Raw genomic sequence first — 27,430 nt, forward strand, 5'->3', positions numbered from 1 at the left:
ATAATTTAACTTAGACCATTCAGAAAATGTGGTAGTTAATGGGATCAGATATCGAAACTGAAATCCAGGATAAGAGACAAATGTACCTGAAATATTTCAATAGAAAACGTAGTGACATGATCCTTTACAAAGCGGATCATCAGGATAACGATAATTTAAAAAAAAACTGGAAAAAATGCAACAAAATTCATACTTACATAGGTAAAGAAAAAGCTTGGGTATGGTAGAAATCGGGTAGAGCTCATTTCTGTGCCCATCAGATAGTTAGACCTCTTAAAGATATACTTTTGAACTAAGCTAATTTTATGAGGACCTACATATGTTAAAAAAAAGTAAAGTTAAACCGCATGTGATCGGTTAGTCACGTGGTAAGAAGGAACCCTGGAAACCACACCAAAATATCTTCAATATGTTCCAAAACCTAGTAGGAAGTAGACCTAGAAGAACACCGACACTAAGATATCTCGACGATGTGGAAGAGAATCTTAGTTGACATTAGAGGATGAAGAAGATAGGCATTGAGATGCATTAAACCATTTAGTTTGAACGAATGTACTAATTTTAAACCCACAATAGAAAGAAGTGCACGGTAAACTGACGAGAAACAAGAAAGTTGCATTGCTAAACGATGTTTTTGCCGAAGAGTTCTCAAAGCAATTGATGGCTATGAGTAATGGCCGTATTCCTGTCAACGACTGGAATGGTTTGATTTCTTTTTCGCTGAATGTTTGGTCTTAATGAACGAGACCTCATTAATAAAGTGTTCTCAAACATCATCGCTAAACTCAAAAATGACAATTAGTTGAGTGGAAGAACGATTTTAGCAGCAAATAACAAAAATATAGATAACTTAAACAATAATTGTAAATGTAAAAACTAAAAGGTATAGGCGACGGTACTCAAAGGAAAATTTAAAGATCAAGAAGTCCTCATTCCGATGATACCGAGCGATATCTGATTCGTCCTGAATTTGCCATGATATTAAACGAATCATAAGGCAAATCCTTGAGTGTTTATGGACTGAATAAAGAAAATAATTGTTTTTCTCGTAGTATATTGAAGTGTAGCCAAACCATTCACTTTGTTCATTCTCACGCTTGGTAACAACGAAAAATATAGTATAACCATAAGTCCTTCAATGAAAATAATCGACACGAGTGCAACCCATTCAGCTAATCGTTGTCACATGCTCTTTGTAAAAATTAAAAAGATTATTAGCTCATTTTGAATTTTTATTTATCAGAAAAAAAAAATTTATTCTTAATGTAATAAAGTTAATAGAACTCAGCTAATAAAAAAACCTCGTTTACTATACTAAAATCACAATCAAGATGCACTAGAAATAAACAAACCAATACACTCGAATGTTATAAGGAACACTCCCGAATCATGATTTACAATGTATAAACTTTGTAAATCATGATTTGGGATTTATACAATGTCTATACAATATAAATAATTATTTGAGAGTGCTCCTTGCAACATTTAACGTGTCTTGGTTTGTTTATTTCTAGTGCATCTTGATTGTGATTTTAGTACAGCTCATTTTTATTTGCGCAAATTTTTAAATAAATATTATAGTCTACTGAAATATCGAAACTCCGGCAATACTGTAATCGGCAACAACAATGATTTTCACCCAAATTGTTTACTTTAGATTTAACAACAGCATAATACTAACTATACTATACTATATAATTATGTCATGTGGATCCAACGACATACAGTTTTCAGTATAGGGTCACAGTCAAGGAACGTAGAGTATAGTACATTCAATGTGGATCGGTTAATAGGCTCTTAAATTTTGAAGAGATTTGAATTTAGGTAAATTGATATACTAACGTAGTTATGACGACTAGAACTTATGAATTTGCTGTTGTTAAAGGAAATATAGACGCGAAGTGGAAGAACACGTCATCTAGTTTCCTTATATGCCTAAATGAGCAAGATACAAAAGTTTTGCAGAATAAGTTTGTAGTTAAAGGATATGGCGATCCAAACCAAGGAGTTCCGATGAAACTAAATGGATATCCCCTGAATGTAGTCGCTGCTTTGGGCCAACTGGGTTATAAAATTGTGTCTACTATTCAAGATGCAAGCCAGTATTTTGTATGGACAATGCAGAAGGAAGTATAATTTCCAAACTATATTGTTACGTTTCATTTTTGATAGCATATTGTAGATATAAGTATTTTATGTATGACGATATCTATGAATACATTTTTTGTAAACTTGTAAACAGAAACCACAAGTAAATAAAACACTTACTTCATATTATTTTCATAATTTTAGAAGATTTTATTCTTTATATATTTTATCTATGATATAAGATATAGATATCTTATATCTATATTATTATAATTTTATTTTGTAATTTTAAGTGTCCTGCAACGTGTTAAGTAAATGTTACAATATAATCGTTGTGTTTTTTAAGACGGTTCTGGTGCTATTATTAATTTGTTTATATAAGTACACACACAATGTATATACATATATATATATATATATATATATATATATATATATATACATATATATATATATATATATATATATATATATATATATATATATATATATATATATATATATATATACAGTGATGAGTGTCTTACCACCCGGCTTTTTAACGTAAGAGATAGAAAACACAGTTACCTTGTGAAATAAAAAGAGATGAAACTCATAGAGGTGAGAAATAATCGGAAAAACCTATAATTTATATTACATTACATTACCAATATCGATAGTCTCACACCTTTAGACGTTAGATTCGAGCTAAATCACCTCGGTCATAATTATTATGAGTAACGTCGAATGTGTGACGTATTTCCATTTTTTAATTTCGCATAAAGTAAAAACTGATTGACCACAATAAAGCAAAAATGTAAATAAAATAATTTAGTTAATAGTGATTATTTAATCTAAAGTTTTAAATTATTAACCAAGAATAATTTCTACTATGATTTGAGGAGTTTCATACGCTCTTGTCACGGAATAACTATAAATCCTTGGTGGATTAGTGGTAAGAATTCGACATTGCGATACAGACATCGCAGACGATTAGAGTTCAAAACCCACATGTGGTTTTCTTTTTTTTTTATAATAATTTGAAATTATGCAAAGATCGTTTTGCTTTGAATCACTAAACAAAACTAAACAAAAACTAAAGTTAAAACAAAAAATCTTATTGACAAAACAGTATCGTCGTACTTTCGAAAATAAAGTAAAAACTTTTAAAGAATGTTTAAATAAGTAAAAATTCTATAAAAATAAAAAAATATCCGTGGCCACTAATCAATCGATTAGGAAAAGTCGCACTGAGATATTCACTGACGATGCGAGAATTATGTGCAGGACAACCATCGTGTTGAAACCATATGGAATCGAAAGGTATTGGTAAATTACAAAGGGCTGGGACAATTTGATTTTGCAGAAGTTCCAAGTATTTCCGCCCAGTCAACATACCGTCTATAAAAAATGGACCAATGACATGATTCCCTATTATGCCTCCCCAAACATTTACTTTTCGAAGACGCTGGGTACGAGCGACATAAATCTGACGAGGATTTCCTCGAGATCAATACCTAGCATTGATTGAATTGTGACGGCCATGCAATGAAAACGTACATTCATCGGTGAACAAAACGTTCTCTAAAAAATGTTCATCTTGATGTGACATTTCCATCAGTTTGACAAAAATGTAAACGTCTATATTGATCCCCAGGGAATTGTTCGTTGGATTTATGAAGTTTATAGAGACGGTATTGATGTCTTTACAAAATTTCACCTACTCTAAATCTTGGAATTCCACATTGTTCTCCGAGACGAGGTGTTGATTGGGTAGGATTTTGCTCAATACTTGCACAAATCAAAGTGTCCCTTAGTTCCAAATCTGGATTTACCTCCCTTCGTCTGCGAACTACTCTTGGATCGAACACGGAATCCATAAGTAAAAAAATTACGTATAATAGACCGAATTGTTGATCGTGCTGGAGCCGGCCTATTTGGAAACATATTTACAAATTGTTGTCTAATCATGTTATCTGATAATCCATTCACATGCCAGACAACAATTTGCACTTTTTCCTCGACCGTTAAAATCTTTTTCAGGAATTATTTTTTCAATAAAAAGTTTCTGTTTACCGTAAAAAACACTTCTCGATGTGTTGTTATTTGATAACTTGAAGGCTTGATGATTTGGTTAGCTATAAAGCAGGTAGCTGTTCGCGCGCATCCATTCCAATGTCGTCAATTGTTTTGAAAATCATTACCTGTACAGAGGAATTGATATTAACACTGAGAATTTAGTGATGGATTTGACATTAAACAGTCTTCAATGGATTATTTTCCATTCACAACTGAAGACTGTAAAACTGGAATTGAATTTGAAATATTTTGTATTTCTATTTTATAACATTGGAATAAGAATAAATTGTAAATAATGAGTTTTTCGAAAACTTGTTACCTAATATGTATCATATTTTCTATTATTTTTGATTAAGTAAAACAAAAATTTTACCCTTGGTGTGAATTGAACCCCAGTCTTCTTATCAATAGACAACATCTCTAACTATTACGCCAAATCTACATACAACAATTTATTTCGGACTGATTATACCTATTTAGTTTAGTCAAATATTTCAGTTGAGTTATTTTTATTATTAAATAAACTTAAAGATTTATAATTTAAAATCGCTACTAATTAATGTTTTTTACTATAATATATCTTAATATATTTAATCATTTATTCTAACATCAGAAATTATTAAAATAAATATTTTCGAGGTCATCCGTATTATTATGACTGAAGTCAAATAGACACGTCTAATAACTAGCCTTATCTCTTTCTATCTCACAACTTAATCTGTCTTCTATCCTTTCCGCTATTTTGCCGGGCGGTAAGACACTCATCACTGTATATATATATATATATATATATATATATATATATATATATATATATATATATATATATATATATATATGTAAGAGATTAAATCTTCTATCGCTTTGTTGAATTAAATGGCCAAATATATGGCCTAATCCTCCTCCTGTGTTATGAATAATTTTGGCCTATCTGTCTGATGAGGCTGGGATAAGACAATAATAAGGAGGAAGTCTAAGCACGGTATACTCATTACTGCGAGTACAGTTATCAACAACATATTCCTTCTGGTACTATCTAATATAAACAACCTCCAACAATGGCTTTTTACTATATGATGCCTCAAAGTACAAATCTTTCTCAAATAAAAATTCTTGAATTTGTAATTTGTTTTAAGTAATATTTGGAATTTTCTCATTAATCTTAAATGATATGATGCGTTGTCCATGACAATCACACTATATTTAGGTAAACTCGGAAGAAGAGATTTTTCAAATCATGATTCAAAAATTAAACTTTCCATATCCTCATGATAATCTAGATTCACGTCTTTAATTTTTTTTTGAAGATATTAATAATACATCGTCGATGCATCCATTTTCTGCACCACAGTGTAAAATTATAATTCTCTGTCCTTTATTGGGCGGTACTGACTTAACACTTTTTGTTATTATTCATCCAACTTTTTTTCACGGTGTCATGAGTATCATACCAAGTCTCATCCAAATAAACAATATTTTGTTTCATTTTTCGATACTCCGTTATCTGTCTGATATAATTGTTTCTTAAAGAAATTATTCTAGTACTTTCCTACTAGCAAAAGACATTCATAAACATGTTTCAGCATACGTTTGGCATCATCAGAAAGGTATTGAACATGTCGATTACGTTTAACTACACAGGTTTGTAAATCTTCCAACTGATTAGAGAGTTACACTGGCTCTTCAGCTGCAGAATTATTATCACACTGCAGACGCCACATTTTAAAAATATCTTCATAAAATGATAAAAGAAGTTTAGAAAGAACACTGGTGAAGTCACAAGCAAACTTACTTGCAGTTCACTATTTGAATTTAACTGAACGCTGTAGTAGTTATGGTTATATTTAAAATATTCTTGTTTCGTAAAATCTGATTATGCTGGTTTAAAAATAAAATATTATACCTACCTACCCAAGTGCAAACCAATGGGCGGTCGAAACGACATTTTTTCGGATAAACTACTTTATGGTTTCGGTCGCTCAGGCAAATATTGTTATATCTTACCCGAAGAATGCATAAGTTTACCGATACAAGATAACGCATTGTGATTTGTCATAATAGCGATATCCGATGTTTTCATTGGATCTTGGTCCACGTGGACTGATCAACTTGTAACGGGATTTATTTAAGCATCAGATTTAAGTAATCTTTTTAATTACGTGACACACATTTGCCAAAATATATTATTTGTTTACGACATTGAAAATATCGGTGTAACTGGAACGCGCTCTGACCTAGTGAAATTTGCAATGTAATCAAAAGCTTATTAAATAATGTGTACAAATTAAACAAGTAAAAACAATAATATATCAACAAGCGCACGTGAGGTAAATAGCTGGAAATCACAGGATTATTGGGAGGAGTATTATCATTATTGTTAAGAATGAAGAATCAAGAGAACGGTCTAAGTTAGTCAAAGTCAACTGAGTACTATCTAGTATTGTACTTAGATAACCAATAAACTAAATCATGAGTATCTAGTGTATTTTAAATAAATCTACCATACGAGACGATAAGTGAAGCATTATTTATTTATTACAAACTGTTCTATGATAACTTCAACTGGGTGACTGCCCATATTTTCAAACATAATACCAGACACATCTGAATGTAAATATCGATGAGAATATTAACACTTTGTATTATTATGAGGGCCTGCGTAGCGCAAGCGGTAGGATGCTTGCCTCGCACGCCGGTGGTCCGGAGTTCGAATCCTACCGCCGGCAAAGAACAACTAGAGATTTTTAAAAATGTCTATAGGCCCCAGGTCGACTCAGCCTGAATAAAATGAGTACCTTGGGTAAAACCAGGGGTAATAATAGGCGGTTGAAGCGTAGCACTGGCCACGTTACCTTCCTTGTATACCGTAGGCCCTAGATATAGCAGACTACCCTGCTATACTCCCAAAGCCGCGAAGCGGTATAAAACGGGAGACTATTATTATTATTATACATCTCGGTCATTGATAATTTTGCAGTTAATAACTATTCCTGGTAGATTACTTTTATTTTAATTTTTATTACCTGTTTTTATTACAGATAAATATATTTTTACAAAGTCTCACCGAAATACGAGGCAACTTTACAATCTTCGCTGGATGAATCGAATGGTAGAACCGCCTGTAATTATGACACAGGTAAAAACTAGTTTGGAAAAAACTAAAATAAAACAATCTTTGGTTTCATACAGTCTATATTAGAATAAATACTGAAAGTAAAAAGTAAACAAACAATAAATACATTAATGACTAGAGTTACATCGAAATTACACTTATGAGATCGATATAATCTTATAATATTTCTAACGTTAGATACCTCTGTAACATCGTAGGTAACGGCAGTGCTAAAATTTTAGATCTCAATCCTTTGGCCCCGATTTGTTTTCTAATCGCTATTCGACACATTTCTCTTAAATTCAAAGGGTTCGTTTTAACGTTAATAAGAAAATCACAGGCAGAGTCGGGGGATTTCGTCCGTAACGCACGCGGATCCCAGGCCATATCGGACAATTTAAATCCTCCGTACACCTGAAAAATAAAAAAAATTGTTAATATTACCCCTAAGTATGTTCAATATTAACTTTTAGTAAAGTTTATGGATCCAAATTAACTATGCGAATCAGTATATATAGATATAATTTCAATTTTCGCCGTCAATTAGTCAACAAAAATTTACGTACTTTTTAGCATTTTTTTGCCCACTCTGTATTTCATATTTTCGTAACATTTTATTCAAAATTTCTAATTAAGTCTTAAAATCTTCAAAGAGAATAAGATAATCTAAAAGTTTATTTGTGCTGCCAGATTCCTCAAACAGATAACGGGATAAGTACTGTCGTTTTGTTTCGCTTTTATCTCTCAATCTCGCATGGATTTTAAAATAATATTCGAATTAAAAATCCTCAGAACTGTTTACGCTTATTTTTTTTCTAATTTCAGAACAATTTATGCTCTAAAAGTCACAAAATTAACAAAAATATATGTTTAAAAAATGAAAAACTCTATTTTTTGATATTTAGTTGTTGCGAAAACGCAACACTGGGCAATTAGGATGTAAAAAAATTAAAAATACGTTGTTTCAAATGTTTTATTAAATAATATAAAAGAGTTTTAAATAAACTGACATTAAAATAATATAAAAAAATTATTGCGTATTACTATGAAATTTAATAAAACATTTTTTATTGGTTGTTGAGTGACAAAGGACGCATCGGGTTCGTTTTTCGTGAGTAGAAAAAAGATGGCTGATGTTGTCGACTCGAACATCTTGTGTAACGTTGTTTATTGAAGATTGAGATGGAGCAGGTCTTCTTGGAGGAGTTCCGAACATCGTCAACAAGGCTTTGGCTATATTTCGACTAAACTGCAGCAAATCCATTTCGGGTTGTTCAGAGATAATATGTCTCATTCTACGGTAAATTAACCAAGCATTTTGTTTGGAGACATCAAGACCCCAGATAAATAAAGGCCAATACCATTTCTTGATTCTTATATTTGTTCTGTGTGTATGTGCTCCATTGAGTTTTTTATGTTCAATATCCAAATAAAGGGAATTTTCATCTGCTAAATCTCCCTCAATCCATTTCTGTGGTAGAAGAGTTACACTTTTTGCACGAATCTCAGTGGATGCCACTTGAACATCTTGAATTTCTTCATGTTGTGTCTATTTCTGTTTCCATCTTAATCTCTTCCGTAAATTCTTCTTTTTGAACTTGTGTCACACTTTCAAGATTTGCCTCTTTTTCATATAGATTTATATTTTCTTCGTCGATCCTTTTTTCTTCTTCTTGATGAATTACAGCTTCTGATTCCGGATCCAACATATTTTTGTTTAGGTTATTGAATGCTCTTCCACAGTCTTCATCTTCACTGTCTTTATCAGTCAATTCAGTGGGGTCAGGAGCTATTGGAAAACATCTGCACTGGAAGCCGACTCCATAAGGTTCGATTCTTCCAGCATGGACATAAATTTATGTGCCCTTGATTCGTAAAGAAATTTTTTAGAACGACTATTATTACTAGTACGGCCGAAACTGGACAAGCCAAGTTGACTTGACATCTTATTTCCTCCTTCTAGAACAAAAATCATTTTATGTACTAATAATATGCCTTGTGAACAGTGTTGCGAAAACGCAACAATGATAATTGGGCAGTTGTACCAACTAGCATAGATAAAATAATAGCACTTACTTGATAGATATATCTTATTCAATGATTTAATAATACGTTGCTGCCAAAAACCAAATTTTTATCCAGTTAATTAAATAATAATAAACAAACGACTTACTACTAACTAAAAACACGTGTTCACAGAAGTCAAAATCAACCTACAACTTTCAATATGGTATCTGTTAATAGAAACCTAAATTTTGCGACCAATTCCCATTAAAACATACATAGAAAGCTGTTGTGAAATAAATCTGAACTTTGTCTGCCCGAATAAGTCATGTCATTTTTCAAAAAAAGACGCCATAGTTGGTTATATGTCAACTGTTGCGAAAACGCAACGCTGGGCATTAATGGGTTAAGGATATTGCGTTTAAATGAAATTGTTACGGGAAAAGCGGGACATGTGACGCCTCGGAGAGCTTGAGTCGATCATTCTGATTTTAGCGGTGTGGGTGGCTAGTTGGGCCGCGTCCGGATGCTTAACATCTCAGGTACTTCTTTGACAGTGTTTTATGCTTTTATTTTTAAGGGACTTGGGAAGCATCTCGAGCTAGGGATTTTCGTTCGAATGTCATTCAATTTTAAAACTAAATGCAGTATATGCTTAAAGTCAGTTCTCCCAACCATTAAATTAATAAATTTTCAGGATATTGGAACCCCCTACCTCCTTTATAAACTTATTTGTAAGCATTTAAGCATTAATTTTTGTAATCATTTGTCATATATAATTGGACAAATTAATTTTATCTTAACGCCAAATAAAGTACATATAATAATCAGCATTGAAAGACAGAGAAAGTGATAACAAAGAAAAATTTATTGCTAAATAAAGTAAAAGTCCACTATTTGGAAGAGTGATTTCATCGTTTAAACGCCGAATATCCTCAAATTTTAATGTACACAGCGGCCCCCGAAAACTACCTGTTTAATTTGTGTTTCTCATAAGAAATCACAGAATGTATAATTAGTACATTTATTTGTACTTCTGTATGGCAGGGTTGACCACGAGCTGACGTACAGTGTAGCCGATTCTTGTTCGCAGGTAGCAATTATGGCCATACAAACCTGAGTTCTTCGACGCAGCGATTATTATCGTCATAAAAATACCAAAAAAACATAATTTTTTTCAATAGTGAAAATTGAGCACAAAATTGCATATTTAAGTTACATATTTAAGTTTATAAAATAAAAATCGATATTTTAAATTTCATTACCATTCTTTTTCAAACACTTGGCAACCTGGGCATTTGTAAAGTAACACCATCGCACGTGCCTAAGCAAGAAAAGTTCATTTACATATGGGTGCTGACGGGAGTGCTTCTGTTGAATTTTGTGATTATATTTTGTGCGGTTGAAGTTTGTGGTGGTAAATCGAGTGTTATTGGAGTTTGTTGTTTTATAGTAAATTTTAAGATATATTCTGTGATTATTAAAATACAATGGACGAACAACCGAGTTGTTCCAAGACAAGGCAGCAAAATTCTGATTGTTATTCCAAAAATGAAAAGCTACAAGAGAGACAGAAAATGTTAACGTCACAAGAGAAGGTTTACAGGGTCACGTACGAAACGTTTATGAAGGAATTTTCGGCAGAAAAATAGCATCAAATATCCGTAAGCCATATTTATCGTGTGCTTAAAAATACAAGCGTGTGCTACAAAAATAAATTAATTGTTTAACTCTTTAAGGACGGGTCACGTCAATAGACGTTTTAGCGTAATTTCCGCGACAGCTAGGTAGCATCTTGTTTCTAATAGTTTTTTGCTTATGGCATTCTGTATTTTTAGGAGAATGTAAGGAATAAGCCGCAAAATATTTATTCATATGTTTAATTTACTGACGTTTCGATCTTTATTCCAGAGACAGTTTTCAAAATTAGAAAAAAAAAATAGAAAATAAATAATATAAGATTGTATAAATAAGATTATATAAATACATAATAGTAATGGACAAATAAAATAAATGTAACTATCTTTGAAAACGGTCTTTGAATATAGAGATCGAAACGTCACTAAAAACCTGCAAATAAATATATTGTGGCCTATTTCGAACAAATAATATATATATATATATATATATATATATATATATATATATATATATATATATATATATCGGTTTCAAAACGTCTTGCGCCGTTGTCCGATACCTAATTTCCACGAATTTCTATCATTCCATTGTTCTTCGGTCAAGTCTCGGGAGCTCATTGCCTTTGTTATTCCCTCCTTCCATGTTCTTTTTGGTCTTCCTCGTTTCTTACGATTTGGTGGTATCAATTTCATGGCGATTTTTGGTAGTCTTGTTTCTGGCATTCTTTGAACATGGCCATACCATATAAGTTGTTTCCTTTCTATGTCTGTTGCCAGTGATCCATCTACCCCCATCCGATTCCTTATTTCATCGTTTTTAATTCTGTCTGCCCTAGATATTGGAAGTGATCGTCTAAATACATCCATTTCTGTTGCTTCGAGTTTTCTTTTATTGCTTTCTGTTAGTCTCCATGTCTCTGTACCATAGGTTAAGCTGGTTTTTATGAGAGAGTCATATATATTGTATTTTCGTCTTTTACCAATTTCTGAGCTCCAAAGAACTCCGTTAAGGCATCCAATTGTTCTACGGGCCTGGGTTACAAATAATATTTAAAAAATATAATATAATTAAAGTTGAAATAAAAGTGAGTGTACGCCACTGGATTTTCAAACGTCTTTCCCCACTTCTCCGCCTTGAAACGATGAAATCACTCTTCCAAATAGTGAAATCTTAGTCTAGAAACATTAATGCTAAACCAGAATATACATTTTTGCTTTCAAATTTCAGAGATACCTACCAATAATTTGACTAGTTCCAAATCTCCATGTCTTTTCGCCAAACTCAAATTATCAACATAAGCTCGTTCGTCCCTGAGGTTTACATCTGCTCCCTGTTGCACCAAGGCAGCGGCGGCGATTCGATTTTCCAAAATTATTGAATAAAAGAGCACGTTGCCTTGATAACTGGGTGCGTTCATATCAGCGCCGTGGCTTACCAGCAGATCCACTAGTTGATAGACACTTTTGGCTTCTCGTACATCCTGAACGCATACGTGTAGTGCCGTCCGACCGTCTATGTGGCTAGAGGCGTTTACGTCTGCTCCACGAGATAGTAGATACCTAAAAATACGTATAATTAATCTATAGAGATCTGTGATTGGTATAAGAGAATGAACTAACGCAAGAATAGTCTAGTGCGCTTAAGGGCATAGACGCAAAATGTCGCCTGTCAAAATGTGCAATGCGTTTTAAATGTATTAATTTTATTCGAATCCTGAGAAAACTAATAAGTATTTTTGAAAAACTTAAACGCAGAATGAAAGATTACATTATTACCGAGGGTAATAATGAAAAAGTTTTTTTGAATGAGATATTTGAAATTAAAAATCACACTAAATTTTCTCTTTTTTTTTTCACCCCTGTAACTTATTAAAATAAACATTATAGAAGTTTTCAGGGACTTTCGGCCATCTGTAACGAGTCCGTTACTTTAATAATCCGTAAACATTTTTAAATACAATTTTAAAATCCCAATCCTCTTAATGCTTTTCTGAATTTTGAATTTCTAAGTTGGCTTAAACAGCGACACCTACGATGATGTAGGGCAACATGATCATCCGGCTAGCAATTAGCGCTCATTCTGGTTTTAACCTTTTGGTAGACAACATCGTTTAACAAAAAAAAAGGGTAGGCGACAGAAGAAGGCTAAATTTGTTTTAAAGAATATTAATTTCGTTGGGAAGGAAGAATATATACAGTTTTAGTTGTTTCGTAGTGTATACCCGTTGATTTATAAGCCACTTCTAGTCGGTAAGTTGATTCAATTATAAATAACAGTGTAAAAACCATCAGCCATTTTAACTTCTATAATATCGTCATTTTTCCCTTCGTTAGGGATATATCTATCTGTCATTTATCACATTATTTCATTAAGAAACATTCTGGATTTAGATATAGTAATGTTATAAAATCATATCAATTTTCTATTTTACTTCCCGGCCTTAAAAACATATAATTAGGTATCCATTTTTAAAACTATCTATTATCTATTAAGTCTATCTGTAAAAATATTCTGCCTCATATCGTTCTTTTACATTCAAAAATATTTCCGTAGCAAGTTTTCCTTAAAAATTATCTATTTGATCAATTTATTTTACATCAAATATTGTCAGACCATGCGAAGGTCACATTATCTACAAAATCATTACAGCTTTTTTCTTTGATACAAGCTTCCCAGCAACTTTTTGTAATATTTTTCAAGTTATTTCATTTGTTAATAAACCTTGTATTTTTCCCTTCTTTTTATTAAGCGTAAGGAGGAATTGTAACACAACTGTTCTTTTTAGCCTACCCCAAGAAGTTAAATCCAGGATCGAGGATTTTTTTTTCTCATTTATTTTTGGGGATTTTTTTTTACAAGGAGGAAAAGAATTTGCGTTTTTGAATTTGCCCATTTGCCCGTCTGTTCCATCAGAGGTCCAGAGCTCTCTCAGACTACTCTCGGACCACTTCAGGATACCAGCCCGAAAGACCTCCCTTATTTAGAGGGTGGAACATTGTTCATTTTTTTTTATATTTTAAAATCATACTGTTTTCATTTAATAATAAAGACCCGTCATTTTTTCTAAATAATTATAATATATATATATATATATATATATATATATATATATATATATATATATATATATATATATATATATATATATATATATATATATATATATATATATATATATATATATATATATATATATATATATATATATATATATATATATATATATATATATATATATATATATATATATATATATATATATATATATATGCAGTAAAATTGTCACGTCCAGGTCGAGGTTTTAAATCCTCCCATTTATCCCTTCAGGATATTGTCCTCATTACTTTATTACAACCTTCGATTGAAAGCCAAATGACAGAGTTGCATCTCTGAGGCAAGTAATTACCTTTTTAGGTCAATCATTACAATTTTTTCTATATCTTATTATTGGTAAATTTAGATCATCAAGGATCAGTTGCGTATAATTAGGGCATTTATTTTTTTTGTAGATAATTAACTAAGTTGACTGTACATAATTGGTGGTGGGTATTTTAGGGTAAATTTAGATTGTATATATTGGATAGGGATTAAATTTTTGGTGAAAACTAAATATTTCAATTCATACCTGTATCCTTTTTTTTGTATTTCAGCAAATAGCTTTACAAGATACCTTGGAAAGTTTATGTTAATACTTTCCTGGCGCCCACTCACATTTTGGAGCAACTTCTATAATCATTTTTATTTACCTCAGTTATATACCTATAGATTGTTTATTACCTTGTCATTCATTTTTTTATTCTACGGTCTCTGTAGGGCATGCAAATTTGCCGAATCCTCTTTTGAGTGTTAAGTAGTCACTCTCCGGCACATTCAGCTAGCCAGCTTTAATTTATTTGTTTTGTTACAACCATCCGCATTTGTTTTTGTTTCACATCGGTAATAACGCAATCTTGCATTCTGCGTTTACATTTTTCAAATATACTTATCAGTTTGCCCTATGTAAATTAAGTTAAATTACTTTGTGGCACAAAAATAGATAGATATTGTATATAGACATTTATTTAGAGAGCAGATTTAGTAAACATCAACTAAATAAACGAGAAACTGAAGCTTATTTATTTAAACCCAATGATCTAAGTTTTAGAATATTCCAAATATATTGCAATTGCTTTTGCAGACATTATAGTGAAATCATTAAGACAACCAATAAGGTCGGTTCAATTTTTAAGAAGGGTCATATTAACCGGCTTCATTGAACTGTAAATAGGACATTTAAATAGTAAATGTTTAAGAAAGAAGAAATTTAGAGTTGAATCAGGGTGCGTTTTTCTGAAAATAGAATTTTCCTAATTTTCTGCAACTTTTTCAAGGTAAATTTTTCGTTTTCACAACCTGCCTTTATGTCTTTTTTTGCAGGTTCCTTATCGTGTAAACCAACAAACTTTCAAGTGGCATGAAGGAGAAAATCAGGGACATTGATTTAAAAACATAACATGCTTAGGTCATTGTTAACACCTTTAGTGCACCAGTGGCCCTTATGCCAAAATTTTTTAAAAATAGAATCAATACTTCCCTATCGATTCGTAAAATGGCATGAGGAAGAAACATTTTTTACAAAAGAAAATTTTTTTTGCAAAATTAAATTAAAATTTCTTGAAACCCGGAAAATTATGCAGTTTTCACATATCTCAAAGGCATAAGGGTTACTCTCAAAGACATAAGGGATAAAATGGTGGACGAACTTATGTTAAAAGCTGCCGAGGAAATTATGTTAAACCGCTTATTGATGTTACCCATACTTAAAGGGTTAAATAAAAATGTATCATTTATAATAATTATAAATTTACTATAACTTACTTAGCAATCGCAACATTTTTTCTCGAACAAGCCAACATGAGAGGCGTCAATCCTTGATCATCTCTGGAGTTCACCATCGCACCAGCTTCTACCAATAGCTTTATTATTTCTAAATTGCTATTTGAAACGCCCACATGTACCAAGTGATGGGAATGTATAACTCTGGCACCGTTTTCTAACAAAATTTTTACCTATAAGAGAAGAAATATTACAGTTATTACAATATTGTCAGGAATATTTTCGTTTTCTGTACAGTGGAACTTGTCTATAGCGTCATTGAAGGGTCCAGTAAAAAAATGACGCTATATCAGAACGACGTTATAAGAGATAGAAAAAAATGAAATTTTAACGAGGAAAAATTTTATTACACCATTATTTATTACTACAGCTGCATTTACGATAAAAAATTAAAAAATAAAACATATCGTGTATATGAAACTTACATTTTTTATGAAAAAGTTCTCTAATGCTGAAAAAGTCAGTTATTTTCTTCTGCACAACCCTTTCCGAAAAATAAAGTTTTTCTGTAGTGTCCTCAATAAGCTGAGCTACTTCTTTGGTAGTTGTGGATGCGTCACTGAACTGGTAAATCGTGGATATGGTCTCAGCAGCTCTCATTGCTTCTTGGATTGTAGGACAATCGATGCCATCTTCTTCTTCATTATCTTCATCAACATCCATTTCCACATTTTGCACTTGTTCCACAATTTCTTTATCACTTAAAACTTAAAATGTTTCTACCTGATCGTCTACTGAAATGTAGGAGTCAAGATCAGTTCCAAACTCTCTCTGGTTTACATTAAATTTTTGTATCCACTCTGACAAAGGCATTTCTCCATCCTCGTCAATATCCTGAACATTGGGAGAAACTACAGTTAATTTAGCTTGACGAAAGCACTTACAAATTGTCACTAACGTAACCGCACTCTACGCATTGTCTAAAAACTGAACTGCATCAAGGATGGTAATGTTCACGGGTTCCCCATTTTCCATACAAAAAATCATCCTTTTCAACAGCTGTTTCCGATAATGGCACTTTAAACTTCTTATGACTCCTTGGTCCATATGCAGCAAGACACTTGTGCAGTTGGCTGGTAAGAAGACTAGGTTGATATTGATATGCTCAAATTAAGCTTGAGATGGGCTACACAGTTGTCAAGAAGAAGAAGTTTTAGATTACTGGCACTTACTGACAAGATAGGCGCTTTAGATTACTGGCTCTGCGAGACCGTTTTGCTACTACGCGTCAAAATGCTGACCAATGGTTTGGAGTAGTAGGTAGACCTGTTAGTATGTGTACATTATATATCGTCGCATTCGAGCATTTGCACTGGTTTCATTCTGCCCACGACTAGTGCTTCCTTTGACTGTGGAATACTGTCATCAACGTTTGAATTGGCGCAGAGAACGGCAGCATTGGGTGGCAGAATGACGTAATGTAGCATTCAGCGATGAATCACGATTCTGTCTAGGAATGCATGATGGTCGTAGGATGGTAAGACGCTGCCGTGGAGAGCAACGAGATATCGGGTTTGCTGTTGAGAGGCATGTACACAGGACAGTTGGAGTAATGGTTTGCCTATGGTAGCCGATCACCACTTGTGTTTATTCGAGAAAATATGACAACTGCTCGTTATGTTGATAACATCTTACAAACCACTTTACTTATCCTCTCACCACTTATCTCGACAGCCGTCGAGTCGTCCTTTTTCAGCAAGAAAACGTGCGTCCCCATATTGCTCGTCAAACTAGGGACTTTCTCCAAGAAGCTGGCGTTAATGGCGAAAATGTTCACCTGGTGAAAACACAAGACAATTGATTATCTCTCGGCGGTTAGATATATAATGGCGCGCTGTTTTACACGGGGCAAGCTTGTCCCTGTCGGAATTACCCTACACTTAAATCGTTCGATTTATTTTGACCAATAAAAAAAAAGAAGATATATATTATATAAGACGCTTGTGTCATTTTCCAAGAATCGACAATCAGAACAATCTTAATTACCAGACATACTTTTAAAACGAAATAATATATACATGTTCGCATAAAAAGTATTCCGTTCTGAATTAGATATAATAAAGAAAAACTATAACAGTTTTTTGGATCGTTACAGCAATACAATGCATATTACAATATATTTAAAGTATAATTTGTGTATTCATCTTTTCGCTGAATGATAATAGCCTTGCACACTTTGTCTAATGTAAATATGTTGCAAATTATTTATATTTGAATAAAACTCTTACCACTGGACAATTATTTGCCCACACAGCCAAACGAAGCGCCGTTACTCCTCCAGGTTCTTCATGGTTAACCCTTGCACCCTTCTTGACAAGAAACCTTACATTTTCTTCGTAACCTTGACGAACCGCACAGGTCAAAACAGAATGCTCCTCTACGTCTACAGCATTCACATCAGCACCTAAAAATCTCATTATATATCGAGCAATCGAACAAAACCGTAAGTAGAACAGACTAGGAGGAAGTAGACGGATAATGAATCCCATATACAGAAATATACAAAATTGTAGAGTTTAGAGTTTATTGATTTAACTACATAACAAATACAAATACTGGTTGTAGCATGTCAAAAAAATATACATAGTGTATCAAAAAGGAATATAAAACTTAACTTAATATATTATATAATATACTTAATATATAATTTTGAATTTGATAAAGAAAGGTCGGCAGTGTTCTAGATAACTAACCCTTGCTAAAATCCTGATAGCTTTCTTTTACATTCTTAAAATTTGAAGTGCATTTGTTGAATTGCCCCATATGATTAAACCACAGTTTAGATGAGAGTGAAATCTTTGTTAGTTGACGAATAACAAATAATGAACTTGATAGCTTTTTCTTTAATTATGAGATATGAACCGACCAGTTCAGTCGATTATCTATGGTTATTTCCATTAGTTTAATAGTCTCTTTGTTATCTGGATTATTGTACGCAATTTTTGCGTTTTATCAGAGTTAAGTTTTGGTTTGTTTGCGGCAAACCATGCAAACCAGGTTGTACCAAACTGGATATTGTGTTTTTTCTTTCGAAATTTACTATTTTCCAGCAGTCTCTAGGTTTATTATTGGAATTAGTAATAAAATGACAGTAAGCTGACTTTTTTGCAATTTGTAATTGTCGATTATATTCAAATTATTGTTGGTTACATACTTTGGACAAATCGGGATCCTTAGTGGCATCTGCAATGTACACTCGCGATCATAAAATTCGGGTCATCTTGAAAATTTCAAGTTTCTTAAATATTTTTGCCTCTGGTGCAGTAATAACCTTTTTTTTGGCTAATGTATTTTTTATCTGTCATCAATGTTTGTTTTGAAAGAAAAAAATGGTTTTTTATTGCTTTTATTGAAAAAAACAGAAAACAAATCAAATTTTTGATAAAACAGACATACGAAAAAAAATGGAAAATACAGAACGTGATAAAAAATCAGTGAAATTTCAATGACCAATATCGTGTATTGCCTCCTCTTGCTCTAATAACCTCTTGCAGACGACAGGGCATACTCTCAATTTTTCTCCGGATTACAAGTTGTGGTATGTTATTCCACTTTCTCACTAACAGATCCTTAAGCTCCTGTGCGTTGTTAGGAGGATGTGTATGGGTTTGAATACGTTTTTTCAAATCGTTCTAGAGATGTTCGATGGGATTCAGGTCCGGAGACCTAGCTGGCCAGGGTACCCTCGTAATTCGAACTTCATCCAAGTATTACATACTGATCCTGGCAACGTGCGGTCGCACGTTGTCCTGCATAAAAACGTCGTTTTCTCCAAGCCCTGCCATTTTGGGCATAACATGTTCTTCCGGAATCTCCGTAATGTACCTTCGTGCAGTTAGGGACCCATTTTCGATGAAGGGTAATTCTGTGTGGAAGTCGGAAGATATACCTCCCCAAGCCATGACCGATCCTCCACCAAATGGCATTCTTGGAGCAATGCAAGCTTGTGAAAATCGTTCACCGGTTCTCCTCCAAACTCTTACACGTCCATCGGATCCAGTTAGGCAGAAACGGGATTCATCTGAGAATAACATTTTGCTACAATCGTTAATTCCCCAATGTCGTGCAACTCGAGACACCCGGCGAAGTGACGGTCCTCTAGCCATTACCCGAGAAGATAGTCAAGAAGAACGAAGTCTTCTTCTGACTGTTGCAACACTAAAATTGCGATTTCGTACTTCCTCTAGACGATTTTGATGCATAACCGCAGTTGAGGTCCGGTTTCGTAAAGCCTGAAACACAAGGAAACGGTCATCTAGTGCCTTGGTCGTTCTTCGTCCAGAGCCAGATCGCCTGGTTAGAAAACTTGCCTCCTGAAAGCGTTGAAGCACTCGTTGAACCGTAAAAAGGCTTACGCCAACAGTTTGAGTGTGACCATCTTCCACAAGTGCAACAATTTGTGCCGTTTCAACAACAGTCAAAGGGATTTTTGTCAAAAAATAAACACTAATAATGGCACTAATAAACACTAATGGTGGCAATAATAAACGTTTGTCCGTTGCATTTGAACAGAAAGTCGAAGTACAAACGAGACATTTAAAACAAGCGGAGTTACAGGTAGCGTTCATTTTGGGAAGTGTGCACTTTACCGCGAAATCGGCACTATTGTAATTCTTTGTTACAAAGGAAACCGCAACAATTCTCAGAAACATGCATTAGTTTGTATTTGTGTTATTATTATTTACGATAAAGCTCGTTAAAAATGAAATATCGGTGATTTTCAAGGTGACCCGGATTTTATGACCGAGAGTGTATTTAATAAGAGAAAGATTAGATCTGTAAGATCTTATTTCATTATTAAACCATTGCACGGGTGTTTTTCAGCAGTTTGTCGTACTTTTTTTGATGGAAAATGCTTTAATATTAAGTTGTTATAAGTTTCAGTAAGAACGACTGTCAAAAAATCAGGATCATTATTAATATCATAGAAAAAGTCCATCTTTGTACTAGCTAGCGCACGTTTAAGCTTCTGTAAACCAGAAGAAGTAATAAACCGTTGAAATGTTTGATTAGTGTCAACAACTTTATGCTCAGAGTCAATAAAGAAAAATTGAGCTCGACGATCAGAAAAACAAGGTTCAAATACGCCCACTCTGTAGATATTTTCAGAAAAAATTTGTCATAATGTTGTTGATGCAACTACTGGTCTTAGATGTGATTCTAGTATAATCCTTTATAGTTACTTTTAGACCAAAAGATCTTAATAGATTTTGAATATCAAAAGATATTGTAGATAGCTTTAAAACCCATGCTTTGAAATTAGTTAAAATCTTACAGGGTGTTTCATAACGGCGTGTCAGACCAAAGTTATATTTTCTTTTATACAAGACACACTTTATTTTATCCTAAATTTTAAATCTGGTTCACTTCCCCATCACATCAGTATAAAATTATAACATGTTATACTGGGTATTTAAAAAGATATAAAAAATATTACATGAAAATCGTATCAATCTCAACTCCCTGTATAATTACAAATGAGTATAAGAACAATAATATAAAATTTTAAAAATTTTTTATTTCTTATTTTTTTTTTCAACATACTACTGATACGCTACTGAGTTTCCATCCGCTTTGAAATCTTTTTATACTGCTTTTTGATAACCTTCAAAAGCAACATGATTTCTGTCGCAGTTTAAGAAATTGAAATTGTTATAGAAATTGCATCCCTTAAAACTAAAGGAGGTAAATTTTGTAACGACGATTAGACACCAGTGGCGGCTCGTGACCACAGTATGCGGGTAGGCAACACGCGACACATATACTTTTTTATTTATATATATATATATATATATATATATATATATATATATATATATATATATATATATATATATATATATTTATATATATGTATATACAAACAAAAACTAGTCTGACAGAGGAAAACGAAATGAATTTGTTGATGGCAGTTAACAAAAACCCACACATAAGAGGATTTCCAAAGAATAATAACTTAGCTACTAATCTGCTCAAAAAATTCTATCTAAAACAAAATACACCCTTATTATATTCAAATGCACCAATAATTAAATAATGATAATTTTCAGAAACGAATAGTATTTAGCGTTAGAAAAAATTAATCAGCAGAAAGAATTTTTTGATTATTTTATATCGAGATTAAGCTACATTCCATCAAAACAGTTCTATTAATAGACATAACTTTCACTAATATTCAGCAAGTAATCGATAGCACATAGTAACACCCAGTCAAACCAAATATTCTCTAAATATATAGGGATATATTGTCGGTAGTATAGATATATTTTATTGATGATACCTTAAATGGTGAGATTTTATTGCGAATCAGTTACTGATTGTCTTATGAAAGCCAATCGTACTTCAGATATCTTCTCGGCATTAGCATTTTTATTTACAAATATTAGTCAAAATCTAAAACTTGTCTCAATTTTTCTAAAGAAATGTCCATCAGCTATTGATTTATAAATTCTTCAACATTTGGGACATTGCAAGATGTATCTGGTGATTCATTTCTTGAACTTCCAACCCAGTATAGTTAATTTACCTGCTTCCACCAAAATTTTCATAACACCTAAGAATGATCCCCTAGCAGCAACGTACAAGGCGTTCTGCCTATGTCTTCCTCCAGCTGCATTAACATTGGCCCCTCTTTTTAACAACCATTTTGCCATTTCTATGTCCCCATTTGCAGCTGCCATGTGAAGAGGGCTAAAGTAGCAGGCATCACTCTGATTAACGCTAAAAAAAAGAACATTTTAACAGTTATTACAGTAATTGCTATTGAGACAGAATAAAGCATTTTGGTTTTCCTAGGTGTACAAACATTATGTGTATTATAACATAAGACTGACAAGCTTCCAGACTATGGAATTAGCTTATGTTATAGCAAAAAATAAGTGTTTAAAAAATAGTCACCTGTAGTTCTAATATACAGAGAGATGTTCTACATGGGGTCAAATACTACCAGATCAATGCAGTAACTAAAAAAGGTCAATATTCCTTGCTCAGAATAGCTGATACATTGGATACTATCACCAGGTATTGTGGATTCCCTACCTGGCCTCATAAAAAGTGATTACTCTTACATGGGAATAGACCCATCTGAAGTCAGCCAAATATGTATGTCTCTTAGTCTCTGTAATTTTCAGAGGCTACTGGCAGTTTTAGGAGAGCGGATATGACAAAATTTTTATTGTTGATTCCCTACCTGACCTAAAAAGTGGATAGTCTTATGTGGAAATGGGGCCATCTGAAGTCAGCCAAATATGCCTCTTGGTTTCTATAATGATCCAAAGCTACTTGTAGTTTAAGGAGAGCTGATATGGCACGATTTTGAGGCTGTATTTGGCCAGGTATCTCAATGTTAATGTAGTCCACGAGAAATTAAGTAACTTCATTCAGAACTTTTTGTCTGTTTCTTGATAGTAGGTATGAAAGTTGTTATCTTATTGTGGTAAGCTGTTTCCAAAGACATTGCCATCAGAGTGCACTCAGTGACAACAGTCACTCACTTGTGTGGCTTTATAATGAAACACCTATCAGAATGCGCAGTTGTTCCACAACTTGTGTGCTTGCTTATGTGTTAAGGTACAAAAATATCACTTCTGACAAAATCTACATTTCAGTAAAAACTGACTGTTTCTAAAATGACTGATTCAATTGGCTTTGGCAGATATAGGTCACTGTTCAGAAAACCTTGATTTCTCCCCTTTTTCACTATTTAAAAAATAAATTTTAATCAGTAATCAGTAGTTTGCAATTGGTTACTAGTATAAAGGCAAAAAAATTGTTACATTTGATAGCAAATCCTGGTTATTTGACTTAACTATTTTAATGTTTCCATTTCAGTATGCATTTAGATAGAAACAGTAATAAATGAAAGGTATAGAAAGAAAAATGTTGTAGGTATATAAAGGAAAATATTTAAATATTGCACAGACGTGTTAGTATGCCAATATTTCATAAGTAAAGTAACTTTTATATAAATTTTACAGCTTTATACAACTATTTATACCTCAAATCTTTGCCAACTGCTGTCATCAAATATTCTACCATTTCCACACTTCCTGTATTGATAGCATAGTGTAGAACACTTTGGCCATGCCGATCTAAACGAGAAATATCACGCTCTGGAGACTCCAGAAGAATAGAGGTTCGTGTAAGTATATTTGCATACCATTTGTACATGTTCAAGTCACTGTCTTCTAGGCCGTTGTCATCTAAAATAGCACCTTATTTAACATAACTATAAAGGTCAATGAAAAAATACTACTTACCAGTAGAAAAATCTGTTTCATTGACTTCCATGTCCCATTCTAGAGCTTCCATTCCATCTGGAGTAGGCCCATCTCCAAATTCATTCTCTTCCATATCTTTACATACCACAAAGTATCCGATATTTTTGAACCGTTTCTGTTCACTAGTATCTAGCTGTAGATATTGAGGTTTACAAAAGTTTTCATTCCTAAAATCTAAATTGTATGAAGACTTGTGGTGTTCTAATAAAGCTTTTAAAATTGATAAGTTTCCAGTTTGTGCAGCTACTCCCAGAGGTGTCATTCCATTGGAACATATTTTGTTAATGCTAACGCCTAAAAGACCACATTGTTTAAAAAAAATATTTATTTATATGCTAAATTTACCTTTTGATAAACAACGATTTATTAAACCTAAGTCATTTTTATATACTGCTTGCATAAGGAGTTCATTTGGGGTATCCATGATAGATTTTTTAAGTATTTCTATATTTTGTTAGCATATTTGATATTTGTGATTATTTCTCGTTTATTGACATTTTTTGTTGAAAAAATATTTATTTTGGTGATTGACAGCACCATAGTAGTGACATCTATGTGCAATGATTGTGTAATTAAGTTCATTCATACCGCATTGTTAAAGAAAACTACGATTCTGGCTGTGATGACTATCATCTGGCTAATCAGTTACAAATCCACTGGATGATTTCAAATCTAACATCTTTAGAAATATTATTTTGGATATTTTATTTTACTATATACATTATTTTCCCGTTTAAATTCCCGGTATACAGTTCAGTTGTTCTGAGCATACATATGGAAGAATGAACATTGTACCAAATAATATAGACGCTATGAGCCATAATTTTACTTTAAAATAAGTTTATTTTGCCGTTTGTTCGGTCTTTTGAGAACGAATTCTGAAGTGGAAATATTTAGTAAACTGTTAAGGATGTTAACTGTTATAATGAAATCTCATAAAAATAAATAAATAAATCTTCAAATACTTAGAAGAAAAGCGGTGAAAAAATATGATTAAATTATTATACCTAGGTACGAGTATAAACCAACAGTTGTTGTCCGCAATGAAAGATAGAACAATGAACAATCAATTTCGGATTGATCACTTAGTGTTGATAAGTATTTGATAAGACTTGTAGGCATGTCATTTTATTATTCTTCTGTCATTCAAAAATATGTTTATACTTGTATTGTAAACGTTAAAAGATGAAAAGTTTAGTGTGGAATTATGGTTTGGTTTTCGATTTCTAATACAGTAACATTACTTAAAAAGAGACTTAATTTAACAAAAAAATCTAAATCAAAGATGTATGGTGATGAAGAAACTAAGAGGGAAAGACCGCCGTGTCCTAGAGAAAAAGCGAATTTCTTATCAGCGATAACCTTTTTCTACTCTTTAAAAGTTTTCCACAGAGGCAGAAAGAAGGAATTTACCGAAGATGATCTCACTCAACCTTTACCCGAACACAAATCTTCCTATTTGGGCGATAGAATTTCAGAAGTTTGGAGAGAAGAATACGACAAAGCCATTGAACAAAAAAGGAGACCAAGAATGGGACGTGTGATTTTGAAGACATTTATTAGGGAATTTTTGTTGTATGGCTGTGTGATATTTTGCATGGAAATACCTATCAGGTGCGTGTATCCTTATTTCCCTACGTTCCTCATATATTGATACTTTTGTCCACTGAAACTATTTTTTTCCAATATTTTTTAAAAAATTCTTATCTTTTTCAAAATATTCTTCAAAAACTATTAGTAACTTAAGTTTTTATTTCGATTGTCGAATTATAGTTTTATAGATTTTTGGTTATTTTTTCTGAATGTATTTACTGTCCACAGTCATATAAACCTAAATGTTCCAATGGACCCACATGTCTGAAGATCAAACAAGTTTTCTTCTTCTTCTTTTGGCATCATAACCCTGGATGGGTCTTTGCCTGTCTGGCTATGTCCTTCCATTCAGATCTCTCTTGTGACCTTCTTCTCCATTATCTTATGTTCATTGTTTTCAGGTCGTCTTCCACGTCATCCAACCATCTCGTTCTGGGCCTTCCTTTTTTTCGCCTTCCTATGGGCTTCCATTGTAACATTTTCTTTGTTGTTTTTGCATCGTTTTGTCTCTGCACATGTCCCAGCCATGACAGTCTTTGACTTTTCACAAATCTTACAATGTCATAACCTTCATTTAACTCATTAACCTCGTCGTTTCTCCTGATTCTCCATGTGCCATCTTCCTCTTGTACCGGGCCATATAATTTCCTCAGTATTTTTCTCTCGAATGTCCTGAGTTGGGCTTCATCTTTTTTCGTCATTACCCAAGTTTCACATCCATAGGTTACTACGGGTCTAATCAGTGTTCTGTAGATAGTCACTTTGGTTCTTTTGTCTAATAATTTCGATGTCATCAATCTTTTATTAGCATAGTATGTACGATTCCCGCTGGAAATACGTGCATTAATTTCGCTACTTACGGAGTTCTTCTGATTGATTTCTGTGCCGAGATATGTAAAGGCATCCACTCGTTCGATAGTATAGTTGTCTATTGTGATATTATTTTCATTGTCAGTTATTCTTTTGACTGTCATATACTTCGTTTTTGCTTTGTTTATTTTGAGACCTCTTTTTCTTGCTTCAGGATCAATTTGTTTAAACACTTCCATTAGTCGTGGCTTATTCCTACTAATGATGGCTAGATCGTCTGCATATGCAGTAATTTGTACTGATTTGGTGTTTATATGGCCGGTTATATTGGTTTTTCTGATGACTGCCTCAAGAACTAGGTTGAATAGCATGGTTGATAGGGCATCTCCCCATCTTACTCCCATGTTGATGTTAAACAGGGGAGTCAGTTCTCCATCTACTCTGACTGCGGCCTTTGAACCCTGCAACGTCATTTTTATGAGGCTGATGTATTTCTTAGGTATACCTAGATTACAAAGGTCTTCCAGCATTCTGTCTCTTTAGTCACTATCAAAAGCTTGTTTAAAGTCTATATACATATTATATAGGTCTATGTCGTATTCATAAGCTTTTTCTTGTATTGTTCTTAGTATGAATATGTTATCTGTAGTGGCTCTATTTGGTCTGAATCCATTTTGATAATCACCAATTATATTTTCGGAGTATTCTAATAATCTATTGTAGATTATACCAGAAAGAATTTTGTATATTACATTTAGTAATGTAATTGGCCTATAATTCTGGCTTCCCTCTTATCTCCTTTTTTATATATTGGCTGTATGAGGCCAACTGTCCATTCCTCTGGCATTTGCTCCTTCGTCCATATTAATGTTATTATGTAATGGATTATTTCCCAGAGTTAGGATCCTCCATGCTTTAATAATTCTGCCGAAATTCCGTCCGTTCCTGGTGATTTATTGTTTTTTAGTTT

The 27,430-nt window shown here is 32.9% G+C and overlaps 2 protein-coding genes across 2 annotated transcripts in view; one reads left to right on the forward strand and one right to left on the reverse strand.

The window, feature by feature from the left end:
- Positions 1-7,326: 7,326 nt before the first annotated feature.
- Positions 7,327-24,573, reverse strand: LOC140436460 (ankyrin repeat domain-containing protein 16). Its single transcript, XM_072525299.1, has 8 exons — positions 24,403-24,573; positions 24,037-24,351; positions 23,775-23,979; positions 22,305-22,498; positions 18,007-18,182; positions 15,761-15,951; positions 12,141-12,462; positions 7,327-7,672 (listed from the first exon to the last, which is right to left on the reverse strand). The coding sequence occupies exons 1-8, from the start codon at positions 24,479-24,481 to the stop codon at positions 7,436-7,438; spliced, it is 1,719 nt and encodes a 572-aa protein (XP_072381400.1). The 5' UTR covers positions 24,482-24,573; the 3' UTR covers positions 7,327-7,435.
- A 620-nt stretch (positions 24,574-25,193) lies between these two features.
- The window catches only part of LOC140436461 (ATP-binding cassette sub-family C member 4-like), a 44,477-nt gene continuing 42,240 nt past the window's right edge, over positions 25,194-27,430 (forward strand). The window contains exon 1 of the mRNA XM_072525300.1: positions 25,194-25,671. Coding sequence (XP_072381401.1) covers positions 25,265-25,671 — 407 coding nt within the window. The 5' untranslated portion in view covers positions 25,194-25,264. The remainder of the gene's footprint in view (positions 25,672-27,430) is intronic.

The sequence above is a fragment of the Diabrotica undecimpunctata genome, chromosome 3, assembly GCF_040954645.1.
Source record: "Diabrotica undecimpunctata isolate CICGRU chromosome 3, icDiaUnde3, whole genome shotgun sequence".
In the NCBI taxonomy this organism is placed as follows: Eukaryota; Metazoa; Arthropoda; class Insecta; order Coleoptera; family Chrysomelidae; genus Diabrotica; species Diabrotica undecimpunctata.